The sequence below is a fragment of the Rhinatrema bivittatum genome, chromosome 2 (assembly GCF_901001135.1).
Source record: "Rhinatrema bivittatum chromosome 2, aRhiBiv1.1, whole genome shotgun sequence".
Classification (NCBI taxonomy): domain Eukaryota; kingdom Metazoa; phylum Chordata; class Amphibia; order Gymnophiona; family Rhinatrematidae; genus Rhinatrema; species Rhinatrema bivittatum.
Window position 1 is genome coordinate 54,161,670 of NC_042616.1, and position 26,629 is coordinate 54,188,298.

The 26,629-nt window shown below is 46.5% G+C and overlaps 1 protein-coding gene across 1 annotated transcript in view; it reads left to right on the forward strand.

Moving 5' to 3' along the window:
- Positions 1–16,254, forward strand: part of LOC115083972 (mucin-19-like) — a 100,874-nt gene extending 84,620 nt beyond the window's left edge. The window contains exon 4 of the mRNA XM_029588153.1: positions 5,646–16,254. Coding sequence (XP_029444013.1) covers positions 5,945–11,035 — 5,091 coding nt within the window. The 5' untranslated portion in view covers positions 5,646–5,944 and the 3' untranslated portion in view covers positions 11,036–16,254. The remainder of the gene's footprint in view (positions 1–5,645) is intronic.
- The last annotated feature ends 10,375 nt before the right edge of the window (positions 16,255–26,629 follow it).

Genomic DNA, 26,629 nt, shown 5'->3' on the forward strand with positions numbered 1-26,629 from the left:
GGGAATGGGGAAAGCCATCTGAAACCCAAACCTGGTTTGAAGCCGGGCCTCCCAAAATTTGCACGCTCTATTGCTTTCTTGTAATGCTTTAAGGGAGGGGATCAAATTATAAGAAATCTTAATTCTTGTAAATCTGGGTAATTTAACTCTGATCCCTGTGGGATGGCAAACCATTGTGGTCTTCTGAGTGAGCTAATCTAGACACTAGGCCAAATGTGTGGAACTGTAGCTCATGAATACTCAATCTAGATATTCTGAAATTAGATCTGTTTGTAGCTTTTGAAGACTTGAGTTGCACATCCATTTTGTAGGTCAACATATTTTGCTTCTTTTATAAATAAATAAAAGATTTGGTTGTGGACAAAGACTGCCATGTGAGGGCTTCTGAGTTTGATCTCTGGCATCACAAGCCACAGCACAGTATAGATAACCTGAACGTTAAGTATTGGGTTGATGGATGCGTTGTTCTTCTGATGTTCCTAGGTGAGCCATTGAGCAACAGATTATATCCCATGAAGTTAGCAAGTAGCTCATTTAAAACAAATCGAAGAAAATTCTTTTTCACTCAGCAGATAGTTAAACTCTGGAATTCATTGCCAGAGGATGTGGTTACAGCAGTTAGTGTAACTGGGTTTAAAAAAGGTTTGGATAAGTTCCTAGAGGTTAAATCCGTAAACTGCTATGACGGTAATTAATAAGCAGTAGTAGCTTGTGATCCATCTAATGTTTCGGTACTTGCCAGGTACTTGTTACTTGGATTGGCCACTGTTGGAAACAGGATACTGGGCTTGATGGACCCTTGGTCTGACCCAGTATGGCAAGTCTTATGTTCTTATGTTATGTTCTTATCCCAAACTCCTGCCAGAGGAAGCTGCTTTGAGACTGAGTAACAATGATTATAAGTTATTTCAAAAAGCACTGAAAACTGCTTTATTCAAAGAAGCATTCTATGATTTAGTCTTAGTTGTTTATTACCTTGATGTTTGTATCTGTATTGTTTTATGTTTGTTTTTATGTTTTTCCCGTCGATAGCAGGCTGATTTAGCCATGCTGTATGGGAGCGCGTTGCAACCTTCGTAGGCGGAGCTTCCCTTAGTGGTGACAGAGCTTGAACTCTGTGCATCTGCGCGGTGTGTTCCCGTGCGAATCAGCCACCTCTCCCTCAGTTTCTTTTTTTCTGCGGGCCGAATGCACGCAGGCTTTTTTTTCTCTCAGTAAAATTTTTTCTCAACCCGTTTTTTCAACGTTTTTTCTCATCAAAATGGCACCGAAACCTTTCGGTTTCAAATACTGCCAATGCAGTTACATTTGCCTCGGGCCCGATCACAAACAGGGATCTTGCCGTGATTGCGGACGGATGTCCCCCTGAGCGCGCCGGCGACGCATATGGAATGGCTCAAAACATTGGGCTCGTATGCCCCAGCTCTGTTGATGCAGTCTTCTCCCGGCCGGGTGAAGAAACCGTCGGTGTACCACAAACGGGCCTCCTCCCTGGGACCACAGGAGAAGCTTCAAGGCCTAACTCAGTCAGGGCCCAGTATTACGAACCTACAGCGCCCAAACAGTCAAAAAAGGGGTCGACCATAGCTCCCCCTACTGAAAAACAAAGACCTGTTGCGTTGTCTGGATCACAGGAATCTGTCTCCGGCTCTTCGCACCGTGCAACGCTGTCACCATTGGGAAAAAACGGTGCATATTCGACATCCGAAGCACTCAACGCATGCAGCGTACACAACGCCATCGGCACATGTGGCGCCGCCCACGATGCCATCGATGCAGGGGGATCCTATGAAGCCTTTAGCGCCACACCTTCATTGAAACACAAGGAAAAGATGCATCATCACAAACATCTTACGATGCATTCCCTGCAGGAACCACGTAGTTCACATAGTCACCATGAGCATAAGCACAAACCAACATCATCATCAGTACACTCGGGTCACTCCTCTCATTCCCGAGCAACCCTTTCAGATGTAGATGTGGAGTATCTCTCTGATTCACCTTCTCTGTCGTCAAACGCAAGTTCCATCTACTCTGCTATGTCTTCTGTTTTCAAACGGAGAAATCATTCCCCACTTGTGCAAGAATTGTTGCCTAAGGGACAAAAACCTGCTCATGATTTTCCACCATTGAAAGGTGCACATGCTGAAGAGATTCCATTTCCAGCACTACCAACCCGTCCACCTTCTACGGCAGGTCCCCCGAGGAATCAAAACTCCACATAAATCTACTCGAACTTCGAGCGATCTGGAATGCACTCCAAACCTTCTCCGCTCACGTAGCAGGGAAACATCTCATGATTTACACGGACAACCAAGTCGCCATGTTCTACATATACAAAGAAGGCGGGTCAGGTTCGTGGACTCTCTGTTGTGAAGCCCTTCGGAGACTTCATTGGGCAGAGACTATGAACTAGGTATTGTCTAGGCCTACTTACCAGGCCTAGACAATACCACAGCGGACCATCTCGGCAGAAATTTTCATCCACACGAATGGATGCTCAATCGGCAAGTGGCGACAGCTCTCTTTCACAAGTGGGGCTATCCCACCATAGACCTCTTTGCGATAGAGGACAATCGACAGGTTCTTTGCTTTTGCTCCATTTATCCCAGCAAACTTCGATATGCTCCAGATGCTTTTCTCATTCCACGGATGGAGGGCCTGCTGTACGCTCACCCTCCCATTCCTCTTATGTCAAAAACAATTCAGAAGTGTATTCAGGATGTAGCAGATATGATTCTAATAGCTCCAGCATGGCCACGACAGCCATGGTATACCTATCTCCTCCGTCTATTCATAGCCTCCCCGATGCCCCTGGGGACCGACCCAGATCTCCTAAGGCAGGAAGGCGGTGCTCTGCTCCACCCGATGCATCATTCCCTTCACCTCACGGCATGGAGATTGAAAGGCAAATACTAAGTCATCTTGCCCTTCCCAGCCACATAGAGGATGTGCTTATTTCTTCCAGAAAGCCTTCCACCAGACGTAATTATAAAGGGAAGTAGCGCAGTTATTCACAGTGGTGCCACCACAGGAAACTTAACCCCTTCTCGTCAGAGGCGACAAACATTCTTCACTACTTACATCACCTCTACCAGTTGGGTCTAGCCACCTCATCTGTTCGGGTCCACATCAGTGCTATTGCGGCTTTCCATCACACGAACAATAGGGTTCCAATTTCGCAACACCCTCTAATCTCCAGATTCATGCTGGCTTGCTCCACTTGCGACCACCAACACTTAAGCCACCAATCCCTTGGGACTTGAATGTCGTTCTAGAGCAGTTAATGCTGTCACCGTTTGAACCCCTGAACACTTCCCACATAAAGTACTTGACCTGGAAAATGGTTTTCCTGGTGGCGATTACATCAGCACGTAGAGTTAGCGAACTTCAAGCACTGGTTCACTACTCTCCATACCTAGAATTTTTCCATGACAAAGTAACTCTTCGCCCTCATCCAACCTTCTTACCCAAGGTGATATCAGCGTTCCATCTAAATCAGACAATCACCCTACCAATCTTCAAACCAAAACCACATCGATTTGACAGGGACCGTCAATTGCACTCACTGGACTACAAACGAGCTCTAGCTTATTATAAACGGATAACGGACTCTAAAACCAGACCTTCTCAGCTTTTCCTTTCCTTCAATCCTAATACGCCGGAATATCCAGTTTCCAAGAGAACAATGCATCCAGTTTTGTTACACCAAACATTCCTTAAAGCTAGATACAAAACCTAAAGTGCATCAGATTAGATCCACAGCTGCATCAGTGGCCCACCTCAGGAAAGTTCCACTACTAGACATTTGCAAAGCAGCGACATGGTCTCCTTTACACACCTTCACATTGCATTACTGTTTACAACAACAATCTGCTTCCGATGCTGCACTGAGTTCAGCGGTCTTGTCAAGCCTCCAGCACCGATAAGACTATCTACTGTCCTACCGATGGATGTCCTGAACTTACCAACAAATACTAACAGGACACCATCAATAGCTTGGAACTCCCATACAGCATGGCTAAATCAACCTGCTATCGACGGGAAAAAGCAAGTTTGCTTATTGTAAACGTTTTTTCCGTAGATGATTTAGCCATGCGTTCCTGCCCTCCTCCCTAGACAGTCCAAAAAAAAAAGGAAGAGAAGAGAAGAAAAAGGACTTAACGACTTTGTTCTATCTTGGCTACAAAGAAACTGAGGGAGAGATGGCTGATTCGCACGGGAACACACCGAGCAGATGCACAGAGTTTAAGCTCTGTGACTCACTGAGGGAAGTTCTGCCTATGAAGGTTGCGATGCGCTCCCATACAGCATGGCTAAATCATCTGCTATCTATGGAAACACCGTTTACGGTAAGCAAACTTGCTTTTACTGTAATCCGTCTAGCATGGCATGACTAACTTAGAATATAAATATTTTAAATAAATAGATAAATCACACCCAGATAATGGAAACATGGCATGCTCAGAATATAGAATTGAACAACTAGACAAAATGCTTTTTATAATAACATTTTACATATACAGTAGGCCAGTGTATCCAACCCTTTCCTGGAGTGTTTACAGGATACTCATGAGTAGTCATGAGTTAATTTACATATACTGGAGACCCAGAGTGTGCAAATCTATCTCATACATATTCATTGTGTCAGTTCTGAAAACCCAGCTGGATAGGTGTGCCCTCTGAAGAGGGTTACAAAGCCTGTGTTAGGCCTTCACCTGTATTACCATCTAAAGAGATCCAGGTTGGACTCAACGGAGCTCTGGTCTTTGTTTCAACCTAACCAACTAGTGATTATGTACTTTATTTATTTATTTAAACATTTTATATACTGTCATTCTATATCAAGATCACAACAGTTTACAAATAACATTCATAATGTTAACATAAAAATAAAATGCAAAGTGATTTCCAGGTACAGAACAGACAGAATACAGAATTAGAGTTCTAGCAGTCAATATTGGTCCTAGAGAAAACTGGATTTTGTGCAGGTTGTGACACATTTTTATTGGGTCAAGATAAGAATTTTCCAAAGATGTTGGTGAGCTTTCAAGATTCATATTGTCTCGAGTTCATGTACAACCAGCTACGATAATTCTTTACATGGTTCAGTAATAGGGATCACAGCCTGCATGGAATACAAAATTAAATATGCATGGACATGGTTGCTTTTGAGCCCCTCCTCAGAGACAACTGTATTATAGCCCATGGATGCCCACCTCTGGTCCTCAAGAGCCACAAACAGGTCTGATTTTTAGGATATCCATAATGAATGTGCATGAGATAGATTTGCAAGCACTGCCTCCATTGTTTATAAATCTATCTCATGCATATGCATTGTAGGTATCCTGAAAACTGAATCTATATGTAACTCTTGAGGACCGGAGATGACCACTTCTGTAATAGGCATTTTCCTATTTTAGAGACTGGGGTTTGTAGACCAATATTTATTACAAATTTAAATCTGATTTGACTGCCTGACTGCGATAGACCTTTAGAAAGACCCCTTTCAAAACAATGAGTTACTAGGTGGAATAAGCATTTGTTTTTGTAATTGTTATACTGTTAAGTTGTTTGTTTGTTTTTTTGCTTGAAAGATTATTATATGTGTATTATATTTTTTGTTTGTTTGTTTGTTTTTTCAGATCCTGATCTTGTAAATGAGAGTGAAAAGGATAAACTATTCCTAGAAAGTTTTTACCAGTACCTGTATCCACAAGAAAGAAAAGAATATGGTCTCCAGTGCTTGGAGTGTGGACAAAACTGTGATGGTGAATGCAGACTTGGCACGGCACATTGGCAGTGGGGTGCACAAGAAATTCAGCCATTGGCCCCTGTTCCTGTTGATGATGGGCAACCAGGATTAAAGTATGCAGCACCCCATCTCTCCAGCGATGGCTACAGACATGCTACACCACCCATAGCCAAGGATGATACGTCGTACATGGGGCATGCTACTGCTCACTCTTCTCTGAAAGAGAATCTGGAAATGAGGCAGATAACCCCATCTGTTTCTATGCACGAGAACCTTGGAATGCAACAGCCAGCTCCTCCTGTTACCGTGCATGGGACGACAGCGATGAGGCAGGCACCCCCTCCTCCCAAAACCATGTATGAGAGCCTGGGAATGAGGCAGGAAATTCCTCCAGTTCCTGTATATGGTCAAATGGGAATGAGGCAGCCTGCACCTCCTGTTTCTCTGCAGGGCACTGTGGACATAGGTCAGGAAGCTCTCTCCATTACTGGTTATGATACTGTGGGAATGATGCAGTCAGTTCCCCCTGCTACTGTAGGTGGGAGTCCAGGAACAAGGCAGACGGCTCCCCCCATTTCTGGATGTGGGAGTCTAGGAATGAGGCAGGTAGCTCCCCCCGATACTGTGTATAGGAGTCCAGGAACAAGGCAGGCAACTCCCCCTGTTACTTTGTGTGGGAGTCTGGGAATGAGGCAGCCAACTCCCCCCATTAGTGTGTATGGGAATCTGGGAACGAGGCAGGCAGCTCCCCCTGTTAGCGTGTATGGGAATCCTGGAATGAGGCAGGCAGCTCCCCCTGTTAGCGTGTATGGGAATCCGGGAATGAGGCAGGCAGCTCCCCCTGTTAGCGTGTATGGGAATCCGGGAATGAGGCAGGCAGTTCCCAGTGTTACTATGTATGGGAATCCGGGAATGAGGCAGGCATCTCCCCCCGTTGCAGTGTATGGAAGTCCAGGAATGAGGCAGGCAGCTCCTCCTGTTACTGCATATGGGAGTCTGGGATCGAGGCCAGCAGCTCCTCCAGTTCCCATGCATGGGAGTCCGGGAATGAGGCAGGCAACACCCCCTGCTACCATGCATGGGAGTCCGGGAATGAGGCAGGCAACACCCCCTGCTACCATGCATGGAAGTCTGGGAATGAGGCAGGCAGTACTCCCAGCCACCATGCATGGGAGTCCGGGAACGAGGCAGGCAGTACTCCCAGGTACCGTGCATGGGAGTCCGGGAACGAGGCAGGCAGTACTCCCAGCTACCGTGCATGGGAGTCCGGGAACGAGACAGGCAGCACACCCAGCTACCGTGCATGGGAGTCCGGTAATGAGGCAGCCACCTCCTCCCACCACTCTGCATGGAGGTCCAGCAATGAGACAGTTAGTGCCACCTGCCAGCATACCTGGGAATCTGGGAATGAGGCAGGCACCACCCCCTGTAACTGTGTATTCAAATCTGGGAATGAGGCAGGCACCTCCCCCTGGTACTATATATGGGGGCCCGGGAATGAGACAGGCACTTCCCCCTAGTACCGTGGCTGGGAGTGTGGGAATAAGGCCGGTACCTCCCCCTGTTACCATGTATGGGAGTCTGGGAATGAGGCAAGTAACTCCCTCTGCTACAGAGTACGGGACTGCAGGTATGAGGCAAGCAACACTCCCAGTTTCTCTGTATGGGAGTCCAGGAAGGAGGCAAACATCTCCTTCAGTTACTGGGAATAGCTATGGTAAATCAACCACTGTTGATATTTCAAGAGTTAAGATTGAAACAACCAGCAGTTCAGAATATGAACAAAGAACTCCCCCAGGGCTTTCAGGTTGTGGCCCATTGACTCCTTCTGTTGTCATTGAGAACTCAGGACATGGGCAGCCAGTTACTATTACTGGGAGTTCTGGACATGGGCAGGCAGTTCCCCCAGTGGCTATTAATGGGAGTTCTGGACATGGGCAGGCAGTGCCTCCAGTGGCTATTAATGGGAGTTCTGGACATGGGCAGGCAATTCCCCCAGTGGCTATTAATGGGACTTCTGGAACGTGGCAGGTCTCACCCCACGTGGCTATTAATGGGAGTTCTGGACATGGGCAGGCAATTCCCCCAGTGGCTATTAATGGGACTTCTGGAACGTGGCAGGTCTCACCCCACGTGGCTATTAATGGGAGTTCTGGGCATTGGCAGGCAACTCCATCAGTGGCTATGGATGGGATTTCTGGACTCCAGCAGGCAATGCCCCCAGTGGCTATTAATGGGAATTCTGGACGCGGGCAGGCAACGCCCCCAGTGGCTATTAATGGGAGTACTGGATACAGGCAGGCAGCGCCCCCAGTGGCTATTAGTGGGAGTTCTGGATGCAGGGAGGCAATGCTCCCAGTGGCTATTAATGGGAATTCTGGACGTGGGCAGGCAGCGCCTCCAGTGGCCATTATTGGGAGTTCTGGATATGGGCAGGCGACTCCCCCAGTGGCTATTAGTTGGAGTTCTGGACATGGGCAGGCGACGCCCCCAGTGGCTATTAGTTGGAGTTCTGGACATGGGCAGGTGACACCCCCAGTGGCTATTAGTTGGAGTTCTGGGCGTGGGCAGGCAGCGCCCCCAGTGGCCATTAATGGGAGTTCTGAATGCGGGGAGGCAACGCCCCCAGTGGCTATTAATGGGAGTTCTGGACGTGGACAGGTAGTGCCCCCAGTGGCAATTAATGGGAGTTCTGGACGTGGGCAGGTAGCGCCCCCAGTGGCCATTAATGTGGGTTCTGGACGCGGGCAGGCAACACCCCCAGTAGTTACTAATGGGAGTTCTGGATGCGGGCAGGCAACACCCCCAATGGCTATTAGTGGGAGTTCTGGACGTGGGCAGGCAACGCCCCCAGTGGCTATTAATGGGAGTTCTGGACGTGGGCAGGCAACACCCCCAGTGGCTATTAGTGGGAGTTCTGAATGCGGGGAGGCAACACCCCCAGTGGCTATTAATGGGAATTCTCCACGTGGGCAGGCAGCGCCCCCCGTGGCTATTAATGGGAGTTCTGGATGTGGGCAGGCAGCACCCCCAATGGCTATTAATGGGAGTTCTGGACGTGGGCAGGTAACACCCCCAGTGGCTATTAATGGGAGTTCTGGATGTGGGCAGGTAACGCCCCCAGTGGCTATTAATGGGAGTTCTGGACGTGGGCAAGCAACTCCTCCAGTGGCTATTAATGGGAGTTCTGGACCCCAGCAGGCAATGTCCCCAGTGGCTATTAATGGGAGTTCTGGATGTGGGCAGGCAACACCCCCAGGGGCTATTAATGGGAGTTCTGGACCCCGGCAGGCAATATCCCCAGTGGCTATTAATGGGAGTTCTGCAAGTGGACAGACAACACCCCCAGTCCCTATTAGTGGGAGCCCTGGACGTGGACAAGTAGCTCCCCCAGTCACTGTCTATGGGAGCTCAAGATGTGGACAAGAAACTCCCCCTGTTGCCAATGGAAGCCAAGGAATGATATTTGCAGTTCCTGCTACAATAGACAAAATGCCTGTAACTATAGTTGGAGCTCCTCTGCCCATTGATAAAAGCCCAGTCACTAAGCAACCCATCCTAGCTCCTGATCATGTGAATTCTGGAATAAAGCAAGTCTCCCTGGTTCCTGTGAGTTCTGGAATCCAGCCGGCTGTCCCCGTTTCTCTGCACGTGAGTTCTGGAACAAAGCAAACCGCCCTTGTTCCCGCAAATTCGGGAATCCAGCAAACTAGTCCTGCACCTGTCTCTCTCAGTTCTGGAATGAGGCAACTCTTCCGTGTCCCTGTGACTTCCGGCATCCAGAGAACTAGTCCGACTTCTGCCCATGTGAATTCTGAAAGTAAGCAATCCTCCCTTGTTCCTGTGAACTCTGGAATCCAAAAGCCCGGCATTGCTCCTGATCCTGGGCATTCTGGAATTAAGCAGGTCCCCCTTGGCCCTGGGAGTTCTGGAATCCAGCAGGCCACCCCTGCGTCTGTAAATCCTGCCACTAAGAAAGCCTTCCTTGCTCCTGTGATTTCTGGGATTAAACAGGGAGCCCCTGCTTCCGTGTGTGTGAATTCTGGAACTAAGTCGGCCTCCCTTCTTCCGCCGAAAACCACCGTCCCGCAAGCCACTCCTGCTCTTGTCCACGTAAATTCTGGAATTAAGCAGGTCTCCCTTGTTCCCGTCAGTTCTGCAATCAGGCAAGCCTCCTCCAGTCCCAGTGATGGCAATTCTAAAATTAAACAAGGCGCTCTTGTCCCCATGAATTCTAAAATTAAGCAGGCCGCCCCCATTCCAGTCCACATGAGTCCGAGCATTGTACAAGCCACTCTGGTTCCGGTGAGCTCTGAAGTTGGCCAAGCCACTCTGGTGCCAATTAACGTGAGCTCTGGGATTGGGCAGGCCGCGCCTGTTACTGTGAATGGGAGTCAGGTGGTTGGGCAGGCCACGCCCGTGGCCATCGATGGAGGCTCAAGTATTATTTTCACGGCGTCTCCAATCAGCATTGACTGCACGCAGAGCCTCGGGCATGTCACTCCATCCACTATCGGTGGGGGTTTGGGACTTGGGAACGCTACTCTCGTTACGGTGAATGGAGGCCTGGGCATTGCCAACGCCACTCCCATTACCCTTAACGGGCCCTTGGGTCTTGGGAATGCAGCACCCGTGCACGGAGGCTTAGGGGTGGGGAACTCTACTGTCTTCACTGTCAATGGAGCCTTGGGTCTCGGGAGCGGCAGCCCCGTCACGTTGAACGGCGGCTTGGGGCTTGGGAACGCCACTGTTGTCGCCGTTAACGGAGGCCTGGGTATTGGCGGCGGCACTCCTGTCGCTCTCGGCGGGAATCTGGGGCTCGGGCATGCCATCCCTGTTGCTATGAGCGGAGGCTTGACCCTGGCGCATGCCGCCCCTCTCGCCTTCAGTGGGAGCCCTGGGATTGTGCACACCACGCCTATTGCCGTCGGCGGCGCCTGCGAGTCCACGGCTCGGGACCCTCCGCTGCAGAGCAGCCCCAGCGTGGAGCAGGTGAACCTCGCCGAAGAGGGACCATATAAATGTACGGAGTGTGAGAAGAGCTTTAGTAGCCCTAGGAGCCTGGGGTCTCATCAGAGAATTCACATAGAAGAGAAGCCGTCCTCGTACTCTGACAGCAGAAAGCTGACGCCTGAGCTGTGCCACAAAGACGCCTCCCAGACTGTAGATCTCACGGGCGCACCCGATGTGCCAGACAGCTCAGCGACTTCCCCAGTGCCGACTGTCCTGTATACGAGGCAAGGCGCAGAAGCGGGCACTATGTATATGGTCACCCTGTAGCTTACCCTTCTGCTGGCAAGGGGCCCGAGAGCCTTGACAAGTCATGTGAATGCAGCAGGGTGTGATAGCGTACAGATTTCTTCAGGAGCTGACGGATCCCGTCGTTTCAGATCCCTGGCAGCTCATCCAGTACAAGGGGACAGCAAACCAGTCTTCATGCCCTCACCCATAATTGTTATTAGGGCAGCTACCCCCTAATTCTAAATTCTGTGAGCAGTGTACACAGTATTTCCACCCGGGTAGCCCTCTCTGCTGTCACAGATGTTGGAGTGCACACGTTTAGAGCCTCAGACCCGCCACAAACTCCTGAGCGTTAACCGTGCAGTTCACCCTGATTGGGCTGCGGTGACAAAATGAAGTGCACTGCTCTGCTTTGACTGTACAAAACAGCAGTACTAGAGCAGACCAGGAAGGACGTGCTGTGCTCCGCCAGAGGCGAGCAAGAACATGGATATATTTGGTGCATATGACTTTGTCTGATTTTGTAGCTAAACTTGAGTGTTTTGTTTTGTTTTTTTCTTCTCCTGGGAAAACGGAAGCTTATGTCTCAGTGTTAACACGAACCACATTGGGTTAATTAGATAATTGTTACAGTCTTTATGGAAATAGTTAAAACGGGCTGCGGTCATGAACATCTTAAAGGAGAAAGCCTAAAACTAATATTGCAAGCTGACCTACTTAAAAGAATGAATGCCGTGCCTAAATAATAAGGGTTCTTGTCCACTCCAATGCCTTACGTTCAGGCAGCTCTTCGGCAGTCTTGCCTTGACCGTTGGGCTCCAGCGGCTGTTTGGTATGTCCAGTGGCAGCCATTTTTAGCAATGTCCTTTTTTTGTTTTCCGACTTTCTAGTGCGAGATAAGGGAGGAAGCGACATCCCTACTCTGTAGTTGCTGGCACGAAATGGATGCAACCTAACGGCCGAAGGAGGCTGGTGTTCAAAGCAAGATTGCGGGCGGGAACTTTCACACGACTGCAGCCTTTTGCTTTATTTTATTTGCCTGGATCATTGCCCTTTCAGATAAATTTTAGTCTGCAATACAACATTTCAAACTTCGATGTGTTTTTGTTTTATTTCAAATCCTTTCCTGTGCCCAGAGGGTTTCCCTTTTCCTCGTTTTAATTCAGGTGCACATTATGTCTGAGAAGCCCCGGGATCTGGTTTTTAACGTGGATTTTAAGAATGCAATTTTCAGATAGAAGACTGTTGTGCAGAAATAGCTGTTGACCCCCATAAATGGCTTTGAAAATCATCATCTTTCTATACAGCGAAACGTGTGTGGTATTTTTACAACACACATGCTTCTAGCCACTGTTAGAGGGAGTTGGTCCCAGGGGCATGGTTTGGGAGGGGAGAAATTCCATGCACGAGGGTTGTGTTTTTTGAGTCTATGCGTGTTATTTTCCAAAGGAAATCCACATGCTGTTTGAAACTTTACACAAAGACTTTAAAAATGAGGGGAGAGAGTGGGAGTCATAAAATAACATTTGAGTCATTGGGAAGGTGTTATTTATTTATTTATTTTTTATTATTTATGTCTGCTTTGTCTACACCGACAGCCAACTCCCTAATTTCCTTAATGGTGATCAGAGGTCACGGACAACGTTCTCTAATTATTTTACAGAGGGAAGGATGCCCTTGCAAATTGCCAGGGAATGTAACAAAAAGATAATAGAACAGTGAGCAGCTTTCACATTTTTGTTTTTAATGGTCAAACTGATCAGGGTCCTCTGGCAATAAGTCACTATGTGCAAATTAAACCTTTTGGGGGTCAGTATGGCTGCTTGCATATGGGCTTGAGGAGGAAGGGGCTTTGCCTCGAAATGTGTGCTTGAAAGTTGGTTTCTTGTGCCAAACTGTTTCTGTAAAATGAAGAATGTTGGTGGTTTGGTGCTGTTCAACGCATGTGGACAATGTTATCATGCCTCTGTCCAGCCAGAGGCATGATAACTTTCATTAAAGTGGATCGATGGGGGTGCAGACCCATGTGCACATCAACCATCATCCTGGAATTTACCCTAATTGGAATTCAGCGGAACCCAATCAGTGGCCATCGCAAAATATACAAAACCTTTGCCAAAAAGCATGTGACTGATCTCTTTGTGTCCCTGTGTTATGTTAAAGACAAAAAGGAAAAGTGCTACAAAATCCCTGCATAGGCCTTAATTTTGACTCCCTTAGTCTTGGCATAACTTCTGCCTGTGTTGCACAGCTCAGTGTAGCGAGTATTGCTGATGTCATTGGATGGGGACAAAGCATCATGTGTGCCATCATCAGAGGGGGGTGGGGAGAGGGGGCAGCCAAGCCTATTGTAGGATATTTAATAAGCCCAAAAAATGCATGCAGCACATCCAGTACCTTGCATTCCATTTTCACAGTGAATTGAGAGTGGACCAAAACAAAAGTTGGGAGGGAGAAAGGGATTTTAAGGAAGAAGCCATGCAATAACGACCTGGAAGTTCTGTAGCAACCTCATAACACACAGATCAGAATTCTATAAGTGACATTAGTCACTAGAGGACATCTTTACTATGTTCCATTATGCAGTATTTGAATAAAATATGGGGGAGGTGGGAGGAGACCTGCTAAACAATTTATTTGCATATACCTTTGGTTCTAAAATTATGTTGTAACTTAGAAATGGTATTAATCAAATAGTGCTCCCCAGCCTTGATCACCAAACTTTACTAGATGTATAACTGCTGCCATCAGTGCTTGACTGGCGGAATACACAGAAGTAGAGAAAGCCCAGAGCCTTCAAGGAATAGTAATGCATCTAATGACATAGCCCAACGCAACTTAACCAATGTTTCGAGCCTTAACTTGTTGGATTGTTGTCAGGGTTACATGTTCCTGGCCCCCAAACACTTCATATACTCGCCTCCTCACCGAAGACGCCAAGATTGTTCAAGGCATCCACAGGACATCTCTGTGTTCCCAGAGTGAAACTGTGCAAAAATCTATAATGCTTTTAATCTTTGTTAGCAATATGGTATGTCATATCAGAGGACTGTATTGGTATATATTAATTCACAATCTCATTTTGTAGCCTTTAATATGTTATAATCCTTGAAAACAAGTGTTGAAATGGCATCATGGTAACCAGATAGCTTGCATGCCCTGTGCTTTTAGTGGTGGCACCCTGTTAAGCTGTAGACTCAGTGCATAGATGTCAGCTGTCATGTTATGACAAGAGGGTTACATCCTGCAATCCTGTTAAAGAGCACTGGGCCAGCAAGGGGCTCCATTATCACAAAGTCCCATCCACTCGGGGCATCACCAATGCCACCCCCCCCCCCCCCCGCTGCTGATTCCTAATTGCAAGCAGAAAATCATTATCACTGAGACCAGCTACCGCCACCATCACATGAATGTGAGACACAAGCTGATTCATGACCAGAACAGCAAAGCAGTCACCCATATCCTGGCAAATGTGGCTCTGAAGCAAAAGCCAGAGCCCCGCCTGCCCCAAGAGTGTCCCCACTGAGCCATTTAATACTAATCACTTGTATGTGCAGTCGCCACTAAAAGCATCAAGTCAGCAAGCAAACGAAAAATCAAAACAGAAATCATGGTAGTGAATGCAGATGGGATTGTGAACAAGATCATTGAAAAACATGCTGTTACTGTGTCTATTACGATAATTGAGGGTATGACAATTTTAACAAGTCTGTTAAATCTGAAAAATATAGCGGACATGCTCTTTTGATTCCAAAAATGTGCTCGGCATCTTGCACAAGAATATGTGACTCCGGTGATCCAGAGTACAGTCTGAAACATTGGAAAATGAGTATATAAATAACTTGCCTTGAACTCAGATTTGGAAAAGTGAGTAATCAAATCTAAAAATCCATAACCAAATCCATGTTATTTATTTGGGGTTTATTTGTTTGTTTGTTTTTTGAGTGCTAATGCTTTCTTTGTTTCTGTGCTTGTTTATTGTTTGGGTGTAGCATTTACCCTACCCTGGGAGGACCAAACGGTTTATTAAAAAATATGTTGGTAGTGGAACAATATCTATATCATGTGATGCCGTGAGTGGAGCAGGTGGCATTCTTCTCCGTACCGACTGCAGGGAAGCCAATGCCAGATGTTGTGATTTATGGATTTATACCCCTTTAAAAGTTTCCACCTGAACATTTTTTAGCATTCCTCTGGTGGAAGGGCACTGATTCGAAGTGAAATTGTGAGGCCGCTCGTGTAGTGTCATTTTTTGCCTGGTGAGAGGGGAGGCTGACAGCATAACCAGAATGCAAAGATTAGAATGTGTTCTCTCTGCCGTCGGTGTCATGACCTAATGTTCTAAGTTTTTCTCCTCTTGTCACACCCTGTTAATTGTAAACCGACATGATGCGACTCCCATCGCGAATGCCGGTATATAAAAAATTAAAATAAATAAATAAATAAAATCCCTGGGCGACAGCTCATGTGCTGCCTGAGGACACCCGCTGCCGAGAGAAAAAGTTCCCAGAGTCATTACTCCTATTGGAGAGTGAGAGTTTAAAGTGATTCTAGGCAGTAAACTCAGGTGCCCAGATGGCAGAAGGAGAGCTGAGCTTGTCCTCTGTGCATTTCTTGAGAAACCAGTACTAGAAGTCCATGGTTCCAGTGAAGGTATATAGTCAGGACTAGCTCAGCCTGTCCCTTAGGCTGGGGACCCTGCCCGGTCACCTCTGAGGTAAAGGGAGCAAACGTGAGCTGGAAGCCATGGGGACCAAGAAGAGCCTGGGCAGCCGAAGGGCCTCGGCCTACCACACTGCCATATGCCTAAGAGTGGAGCACTATTCAGAAGTACCTGGTTGCCTGACTCTCCCTGCCCCTGAGCACTGAGCCACCACAGTGGTACACAAAGGGCCACACGTGCGGTGTCAGAAGGTGCGAGTGTCCCCCGAAAGGAGAACAGCTGCCTCTTGAGGATGCTGTACTATGTGGCTGGGGGGAGGGGGCCAGTTACTCAACAGTGGGTTGGTGTCACTTCCTCCCGTATATTATATAAAACAAACATGACTGTACCATTCGCCTGTACTGTAGGAGCATCACGTGATCCATCTGTAAGAGAATTCCTACCTCAGTGAGACACGTACTGTATATAAGTAAATGACTTTTGAGGGGAGGGAAGGGTTTGGTTTTTTTTCAGTTTTATAAGCCAATAAAATTTCTCTAGTTATTAGAACTCTCTTTGTCGCTAGTGTTTCGATTAATAAAGCATTGAAACTCTTTCCAGAACCTTGTTATTAAAAAAAAAACAAAAAAAAACGCCCTTTAAAGATGTGTGGAGTTATTTTTTTTTCTCCAAGTAGGTGTTCATATGAGCTCCAGCGGATCACCAGCCAGTATGATTTAATCTAAGAGCAAAGGCAGAGAGGGTGCATCCCATAAAAGTCAAGGTCCTGGACCTCAAGAGCGTCAGCTTTAAACCAATGAAGTACTAGGCCAACCCGATGACACTACCATAAGGTCTCCGGTTCGATCCCCCAAGTGGGAGGTCTTATGCTCCCTGGGTCACCTGGGGTCAGGTATGCTGCAGAGGCGGCATTCACAGCCCCCCAGGGAATGAGTGATGGGAGGGGGTTGTGATTGCTTTAAGGGTGACGCCTAGTGGCTGGATTTCTTGGCCCATGACTGGAGCAGCCCAGAAGGAGCCTCTGGCCCAAGTCTTATCACGGCAGTGACTGGACTGGGTACACCGGGGAAGGGAGGGTGTGAAAGAGGAAAATGAAGGCTCATGGCACTTGATCTTAGCTCTGATTCTGATTGAGCTTCAAGCCCAAAGGAACAGGAGCAAACTTTCTGGGCAAAAAAAAAGGTGGTGTGGTGCTCTCAAAGTGGAAGGATGTAGATGGCAAAAGTGAAATGCCACTTTGTAAGGTCAACAAACCTTCCTGTTAGAAAATGAAAGAGAGAAAAAAAGATCACTAGAGCTGGCTGGAAAGGTAAGAGCGCAAAGATTAGCACTAAAAAGGTAAGTGAGTTCTCAGAAAAAGGAAGGATGCCGGGAAGGAAGGATAACAAAAGGGCATAAGTGGAGGAAAAACAGCTAAGGTGGTAAAGCCAAGGCGACGAATTGTTTTATTTTATTAAGGATAAGTCAGTGAAATGAGAAAGTACAGAGGTGAGATTGTAAGGTTCAAGAGAAGAAAATGGGGAGTGTGCGGACGATGTTGAACCAATATTTATCGTTCATTGTTCACCTAAGAAGGATTTGAAGAAGGACCCCCCCCCCCCCCCATGGGCCGATGCAATAAAGTGTCCCCAGCCTAGCGCACAGATTTACGTGGGGTTGGATGCGCGTTTTGGATGTGCTAGACTAGCACCCGGTGCAACAAGGAGATTAGTGCATCCAAAATGTGCGCCCAAACAAACGCCTAGCCGATAGCGCTCAACATATGCAAATTCCTTGTAGATGAGGCTATTAGCTCAATTCAGAAAATCGCTGGGCACTCAATGCACACTTTTTAATGCAGCAAATTTAACTCCATCCCTGGAGCTAGCATTAAATCAATCCGTGAGTCAAGAGCTCAGGAGAAATTTAGAAAAATACCGTCCTCTGTGGTTTCTCCTAATAGTATCGCTATGAAACTTAAATCTACTGCTTGCGGTGTTTAAGAATAAAGGTATAATGTAATGGCTCGATGAGAAAAAAAACAATTCTGGACGCACAATATACACGCACACAATAGACACGCTCGAGAATGATTTTGCTCCTTGCTATTGTGCGTGCATATTGAGCGAAATCGACTGAAGCGGAAGGCTCACTTGCCTGTGTGACAAAGGCTGCAAATCTGGCAAGGTGTGCATCCCCCTACTAGCAGAAGAAAAAGTTGCTCCAGTGGCGTGGTGAGGGCCATATTATGGGTGAGATTCCCCACCACCAGCAGAAGAGAAATCTCCAGCGAGATGGGGCAAGGGAACGGAGTGCGAGAGGAGTGGAAGGCAGTGCTTGCGAGGAGGGGAAGGGGAGAAGGGTAAACGAGTGGGAGGGGAGAGTGAAAGGCTGAAAGGAAGGGAGTGTAAAGGAGGGGAAGAAGCTGTAAAGTGAGGGTGAGAGGAAGGGAGGATGAACATCTACATCTAACATCTACATCTAACATCTACGGACCTCCGCTGCTGCTGCTGCCGCTGCTGCCGTGATCGAGAGGAGAGAGGCCTGCGCGATCGGCGCCCAGACCCGTCGGGGTAAGGCCATTCGATTCTCCCTTGCCCCCGGCGAATCCGGCCACCGATCACGCTGCCGACGTCAGCCCGAAGTCCCGCCCACTTTCTGATCTCGGCCTATCAGACGCTGAGAGGGACATTTAAACTCACTGCTCCCCAGGTGCCGTTGCTAACATCTACGGACCTCCGCTGCTGCTGCTGCCGCTGCTGCCGTGATCGAGAGGAGAGAGGCCTGCGCGATCGGCGCCCAGACCCGTCGGGGTAAGGCCATTCGATTCTCCCTTGCCCCCGGCGAATCCGGCCACCGATCACGCTGCCGACGTCAGCCCGAAGTCCCGCCCACTTTCTGATCTCGGCCTATCAGACGCTGAGAGGGACATTTAAACTCACTGCTCCCCAGGCGCCGTTGCTAACATCTACGGACCTCTGCTGCTGCTGCTGCCGCTGCTGCCGTGATCGAGAGGAGAGAGGCCTGCGCGATCGGCGCCCAGACCCGTCGGGGTAAGGCCATTCGATTCTCCCTTGCCCCCGGCGAATCCGGCCACCGATCACGCTGCCGACGTCAGCCCGAAGTCCCGCCCACTTTCTGATCTCGGCCTATCAGACGCTGAGAGGGACATTTAAACTCACTGCTCCCCAGGCGCCGTTGCTAACATCTACGGACCTCCGCTGCTGCTGCTGCCGCTGCTGCCGTGATCGAGAGGAGAGAGGCCTGCGCGATCGGCGCCCAGACCCGTCGGGGTAAGGCCATTCGATTCTCCCTTGCCCCCGGCGAATCCGGCCACCGATCACGCTGCCGACGTCAGCCCGAAGTCCCGCCCACTTTCTGATCTCGGCCTATCAGACGCTGAGAGGGACATTTAAACTCACTGCTACCCAGGCGCCGCGCGCCTGCGTCGCGCGCCGAAGGAGCGCAACAAAGGGGCCTGCCCCTTTGTATGCCCCTTAGTGTAGCCCCGCAGGACAGCCCCTATATAGGAACCTGATACGACTCAGCCCTTCAGGTTCTCAAGCTGGTCAATCTCCCCACCCCACATCATTGAGAGTCCAATCGCTCCCTCCAACTCGGAGCTGTTGAAATCTATCAAAGGCCCATTTACAACCCTAGTTCCTGCTCCTACACTGCAGAACGTCCAGAAAAGTGTACTACCGCACTCAGCTTCCAACCAGCATCAGACAGCAACCTCCAAGCACTCAGCTTTCAACAAGCACGTGAAGTTTGATCCTGAACGTCCACATCTCATCTTCAACTACCAGTTCTTTAATTCACTCATCTACTCTCTAAGTCTACAAGCTACCCTCAATCATACTCCACCTCTCACTCAAGCCTCAATCACAATCAACCACCGTGAATATTCCTACCTCTCTACACCATTCACATAGCAGATCTCTAACATTACTCTTCTACAATAACAATTAGACCTCTGACATACTCTAACCATCATGCTCCGCGGTCTCCCAATTCCGATTCTTCATCACAGAAGACACAATGCAATTAGTAACTATCTTGGGACTTCTCATCCTCACACCTATAAAGCCCTCATCCCCATCATGGCTTCCCCTTTTACACAATTGCTTGGACTAACATTATTCTCATTATTTCTATTCAACGCACAATCCATCACTAAGAAAACCCCCATTCTCAATGATCTTCTCCTAGAAGAAAATCCAGACGTTTGCGCCATAACAGAAACTTGGCTCAAATCAACAGACACTGCTCTAATTAACCAATTACCTACTCATTCATATGACTTCTTCTCCATTCCCCGACAGAAAAGAAAAGGTGGAGGAATTCTTCTTGCTACCAAAAAAGATTTGAATTTCACCCAATACTCTGTCAACTCTTCTACCAAACTGGAAACAGGCCTTTTCAAATCAAACCATCTCCAAATCCTTCTTGTATATGCTCCCCCAGGCCTTCTTGACTTAGATGCCTCTCCTCTTCTGGAACTAATAATCTCCCACATTAATTTAGATTCTCCAGCAATTATACTTGGTGACTTCAATTTACATGTCAACAATCCATCTCTATCTACAAATGGGAAAACTTTAATTACCGCCTTGTCTGCTTTAGGTTTCAATCAGATTATCAAGAAACCCACCCATAAAGCAGGTCATATATTGGACCTTATCTTCACCAATTCTGGTATTGCTAATTCAACTCAACCGATCTGCAAACCAATACCCTGGTCGGACCACTCGCTAATCTCAACCACCATCACACTGGCACAAAAAAAACAGCACCCCGCCCCTCCTCAACAATTCTCCTACAGGAAAATTTGTGCATCCGAGGACCTCCACAACCACCTAGTTTTAGAACTACCCCACATGGACCTTTCCTCTCCAAATTCAGCACTTCACTCATGGAATAATATTACAGAAACTGCAGCTAATAAACTCTGTCCTCTAATAACAAAAAAACTAAAACACAACATTCCAAAAAAACAACCTTGGTTTAATGAAGAACTACAAAATCTAAAACTTTCCCTCAGACGGAAAGAAAGCAAATGGCGCAAATCTCCTTCAGCGTCCACCCTTTCTACCTACAAACTTGCTCTCCACAACTACAAAAATTCCTTGCAAAAAATCAAAAGAGACTTCTATGCTCATAAGATCCATCATATGATCTTTGATGCTAAAGCCCTTTTTACCTACGTCTCTAATTTAACTCAAATCCAAACTCCTGACATTCCATTTAACAAAGCACAAGAAAAAGCAGAGGAGCTCGCTCTCTTCTTCAACAACAAAATAGCTAACCTCCTTTCTAAAAATTCGCCCAATACTTCTTCCTCACACAGCACATATATACACCATAACAAACACATCTCACTCAATTCATTTGAACCAATTACAATTTCTGAGATCCTTAGAATACTGAAAAAGATGAAACCATCGACACACCCATTAGACCAAATCCCTTCCAAATTACTCCTCCTTATTCCGGACACCATATCCAAAGCTCTGGCAGACATAATAAACTGCTCTTTATCTAAAGGACTCTACCCTGACGACCTCAAAATGGCATCAATCAAACCGCTCTTAAAAAACCCAAAGTTAGATCCAGACAACCCCTCCAACTTTCGCCCTATCTCAAACCTCCCATTCATTGCTAAAGTCATGGAAAAATTGGTTAATTCTCAATTATCAGACTACCTGGAAGACCACAAAATTCTCCACCCTTCACAATATGGCTTCAGGAAATCGTTAAGCACAGAATCTCTACTAATTTCCTTAACAGACTACCTCATCCTAGGCCTAGATAAAGGCCAGTCCTACCTTTTGATTCTCTTGGACCTCTCAGCCGCCTTTGATACTGTTAACCACTCCATGCTCCTTAACCAACTATTGAACATCGGCATAACAGGCTCTGCACTGTCCTGGTTCCACTCATTCTTGAAAAATAGAGGCTTTAAGGTAAAAATACACAGTAAAGAATCTAAATGCTACCCTTCATCTCAAGGAGTTCCCCAAGGTTCATCCCTCTCTCCCACCCTCTTTAACATCTACCTCCTCCCTCTCTGCCATCTATTAAACAATTTGAACCTTAAACACTACCTTTATGCAGATGATGTCCAGATTGTGATACCAATCAAAGAATCCATAAAAAAAACCCTCGATCTTTGGGAATATTGTCTGCAAGAAATCAATTCCCTCCTTTCCAGTATGAATTTAATCCTAAATTCCTCAAAAACAGAACTTCTTCTCATATCATCTGAAATAAGCCACACCCCCTCAATCTTTCCAACTAATCTACAAACAATAAAAGTAAGAGATTTGGGCGCAATAATCGATAATAGGCTTAACCTAAAAGCTTTCATAAACCAAACCACTAAAGACTGCTTCCATAAACTGAATGTTCTAAAAAGAATAAGACCACTGTTCCACTTTCATGACTACAGGACTATCCTACAAGCAATAATCTTCTCCAAGCTAGACTATTGCAAGTCTTTATTATTAGGTACCCCATCAGCACATACCAAACCGCTACAAATGGTTCAAAATACGGCAGCTAGAATTCTAACAAATACAAGGAGAAGAGAGCACATCACCCCGATCCTTAAAGATTTACACTGGCTGCCAATCCATTTCAGAATTCTTTATAAGTCAATCACCATAATCTATAAATCCATCCAACAAATCGCTCCTCTCAACCTACAAATCCCTTTCATAAAGCATACTTCCTCCAGACCCATAAGAGAGTACTACAAAGAGTCTCTGCAGGTACCGCCCTCCAAAACTTCCTTCCACATAACTTATAGAGATAGGGCTTTCTCCACAGCAGGACCCACTCTTTGGAACTCCATACCAACGGAACTTAGACAAGAACCCTGCTTATTGACATTCAGAAAAAGACTCAAAACATGGCTTTTCAAACAAGCCTTCCCAGACTCAGACTAAAAATAATTCTCTCTGATTTTCAAATTCCAAGCAACAATTTTCTTTTATAACCATCCTGATAATCTTCTTCTAAACTTTATAAACACCCAGTATCTTCATTACTTATGATTTCTTCTTTATTATTAAAAACTGCATTTTTGAACTGAACAACTCATTGTAAATTATACAATTAATTTTTTTTTTTTTTTTTTTTTTGAAAACTTTACCTTCTACAGGTTTATACACCATGTTAAAGTTACTATCTTTTCTTCTTCTTACTCCCAGTTGCATGTTTCCTTGTTTATTGTAACTGCATTTATAATATGTATATTACATATTTGTTCTTGGTTCCGGTTATTACCCCATTGTTTATTGTAAACCGGCTTGATGTGATGTTATCACGATTGCCGGTATAGAAAAAATTAAAATAAATAAAAATAAATGAAAAGAAGGGAAGGAGTTGCTGTGAGGAAAAGAGAGGGGGTGGAGTACAAGGCAGGGAAGTAAAGCAAGAGTGGATGGGGGGGAGTGAATGATAAGAGAGTGCACCACAAACACCACTCCTCCAGGGGGCAGAAGCTGAGGCAGAGGATAGGGTTCCTGGTAGTGCGTCTAGAAGTTATCTTACTACCATACCTCTGGGAACCCTGTGCCCTAACTACCCTTTTCCGCAGCATTTCAAATCACTCAAAAGACCTGCCTCTATGGGGAAATCCCCACTTCCTCCCCATGGGCAATTTGAAATGTTAAATGTTGCCCTTTGCTTAAAATGTTTTTTTGGGGGGGGGGGGGGGGGGGCCTGCCCTATGAGCTCAGAGGGGTTCTGGTAGCTCCATTCGCAGTTCTGTTGAATCTCTTTTTGAACACAGTCACAGAGGACTAAATATGTCATCCCTCTTCATAAAGGCATAAAGAGGAGGCTGATAACTACAGGCTAGTCAAGTGTTTTTTTCCTCAGTGGTGGTTCTATTAATGGAGTCACTGCTAAAGGAAAAGAGAGAATTCAGCAGGGACAAAATTCAAGGCAGCTAAGCCTGGCTGAAAACCAGCTGAAGTTTAGCTAGCTAAGGACCCTGCTCATAAAAGTAGATTTAAAAAAAACCGCACGCGTGTCCACGTTCCCAGCGCACACACATGGATGCAGCTATTTCATAACGTGCACATCGGCGCGCGCATGTTATAAAATACGAGTCCCGCACGCACATGCTTGCCGGATTTTCATGTCCACGTGTGCATGTGCAGGTGGGTGGCCTGCTCCGTGTGCAGGGGTGGCATTTCAGAAAAATACATGTGGCGACGCAACCGAGCCTCCCCCAGTTCCTCCCAATCTGCTCCTTAATTGGAATTTTCCTATCCGTAACCCTTCCTACCTCTCCCCCTCTCCTCCCCGACCCCTAAATTAACCCCCCAGTTCCTCCCAATCTGCTCCTTAATTGGAATTTTCCTATCCGTAACCCTTCCTACCTCTCCCCCTCTCCTCCCCGACCCCTAAATTAACCCTAACCTTCCCCATTTTTTACATTTTTAACAAGATAAAAAGGCTCCAACAAAAGTTCAGCTAAGTACATTGCTCTTAAGGCGCTCGAGGCAGCGGCCATGGACATTGGAAGGCAGCGGGGCTTCCAATCATGGACGTCCGGAAAGAGGCGGGAACGTCAGGGTCGGAGGCCCCTACCTTCCACGTCCAGGCGCTCAAGGCAGCGGCCATGGACGTTGGAAGGCAGCTATTTCCGGATGTCCAGGCTGCCTTGAGCACCTTCACAGGTGCCCGGACGTGGAAGGTAGGGGCCGATGTTCCCGCCTCTTTCTGGACGTCCATGATCGGAGGCCCCGCTGCCTTCCAACGTCCATGGCCGGCGCCTTGAGCGCCCGGACATGGAAGGTAGCAGGGCCCCCGATCATGGACATCCGGATGCTCAGGGCAGTGGTCCCGATGTCCATGCGGGGTCTGTTGGAAGAACCATCCACTTACCTGCTGAAAGCGTTGCCGATCTTCCGAATGATATCCAAAGGTACCGCTGTAACCGCTCTGTCCTGGCCCGAACCAAATACAAAGGGATTTTTGCTACTTGGCAATGCAACTTATATACACGTCCAAGGTAGGATTATGACGCGGCGATGATGTCACAAAGGGGGAACAATGGGATAAGTTTCCAGATCGATGAAAAGTTTGGAATGTAACATTTCCAGATCGATAACATTTCCTTACATTTTCAAAATGACATTTGCCGATCCATAGAAATGACAGGTATGGAGCCAGCGCACCCTGGATACTGTATAGGCGCTCTATAACGCCCTATACAGTAAAATCAATTGCGAACACCTACCGCTCGATAGACGCACTTTTGGCACTCCTTTGGCGTCGCTTGGATTTGCGTCTAATTTTAATACTGAATCGAACGGATTGAGAACCAAAATGTGTGCGAGTCAAATGAGCGGGCGCCCGACACTGCCGCACTTTTTTTTACACATCGGTACTGTATCGGCCTGATTGCCAGTGAATATCTTTTGAAAGTTTAATAAACTCAAATGTATGTGTGCCATATAGAAAAAAAAAGGTCCTTGTTGACACTTGCATTTACTTTGCTTTGATAGGCTTTTCCAGTATATCCTCCATACATACACACACAACTTTTTTTTTTCCTCATTGCAGCACTTGTATCCCATGCACTGTTTATGTTTGCTACCATTCGCACACTAAAGTGAAAGAGGTTTTTGGGAAGAGAAAGATGGTACTGGAAGGATCGGCGGATCGAGATTGGGGCGGTAAATCTTTCTCCTTCAATACAAGATGGTTCGGTGGCTTGAGGCAGGGTTTGCTAAGTGAATCATCTAGAGGACCAAACAGCCTAGTGAACATACAGAGATATCGGACCTTTGTCCTCTAGGACTGGATAACTCATGGTTGTGAGTTTGGGCAAGTTTTTTCTTACTGTATGACTACTTCTCATGTTGTACTTTTATCCTGATGATGGGCCTATCTTTTTCTATATATTGTGAATATGTAGGCTTCTTCAACAAAGTTGAAAGTTGTTTTCGCCAGTACTGTTGAAGAAGCCGATTAGAAGATGATAAAGGGATCAAGAAATAGCCAATTGTCCATGAGAAAGTTCCATTGAATATTTACGTGCTGAAACACCGACAATTTGAAGGAGTGAATATCCCCTGAGGGAAGATCCTTCGGGATCTGAAACGCGGCCACGTTGGGCTACCATCATCAAACAGATAAGTCAGTTAAAAGTTCAGTTCATATAGTGTAATTGGGACATGAGAAGCGGTCGATCTCAGAGATAAGATTGACACAGCTTCAAGATTAATTTAAAAAAAAAAGAATTCACGCAATATATATAAAAAAAAATGTGGTTGGAGGGGGATTGTTAATGATTACAAATGAATGCATCTCCCAATTTGTGGGGAAAACAGTACGAAGTATGAAACTTTCCCTTCCTTCTTAAAAAATGTTTTTCTTTAATCGTTTGGGTAAATAATTCAACAAAGATAAAAATTAAAGGTCAACCCTGCATGGGAGGCTGGAAAGTCTGAATTTAAATGCACAGAGGTTATGGTGAAATCATTCTATAAGAGGTGATTACTAGTGGTGTTTTTGCATATTAGATTTAATATCCCTCTAGATATATTACTATAGTGCAGACATAAATTGGTATCATTCACTGCTATACATTCTAATTCTCTCATCATACTTCTTAGACTTCTGGTATTAACATACAAACATTTCAAAGTGTGTTTTTTTGTTTGTATTTTCATTCTGCTTTTTAATTGATAGGGATAAGTTAGAATTTTTTTAGCTCAGGTGAATTTTTAGTTACAGGAACTTGGACTGCTTTTCTTATTATTGGAACCTCACTGTTGGGATGCCCTAATTCTAATGCATCATTAGTTTCCTTTGAAGATACCTCCCTCTGAACCATGTGCAGATGAGTGACTGTTGGCTTTCCCCTTTGTTGTAGTTTAAAAGCTGCTCTATCTCCTTTTTAAAGGTTAGTGCCAGCAGTCTGGTTCCACCCTGGTTAATGTGGAGCCCATCCCTTCAGAAGAGACTCC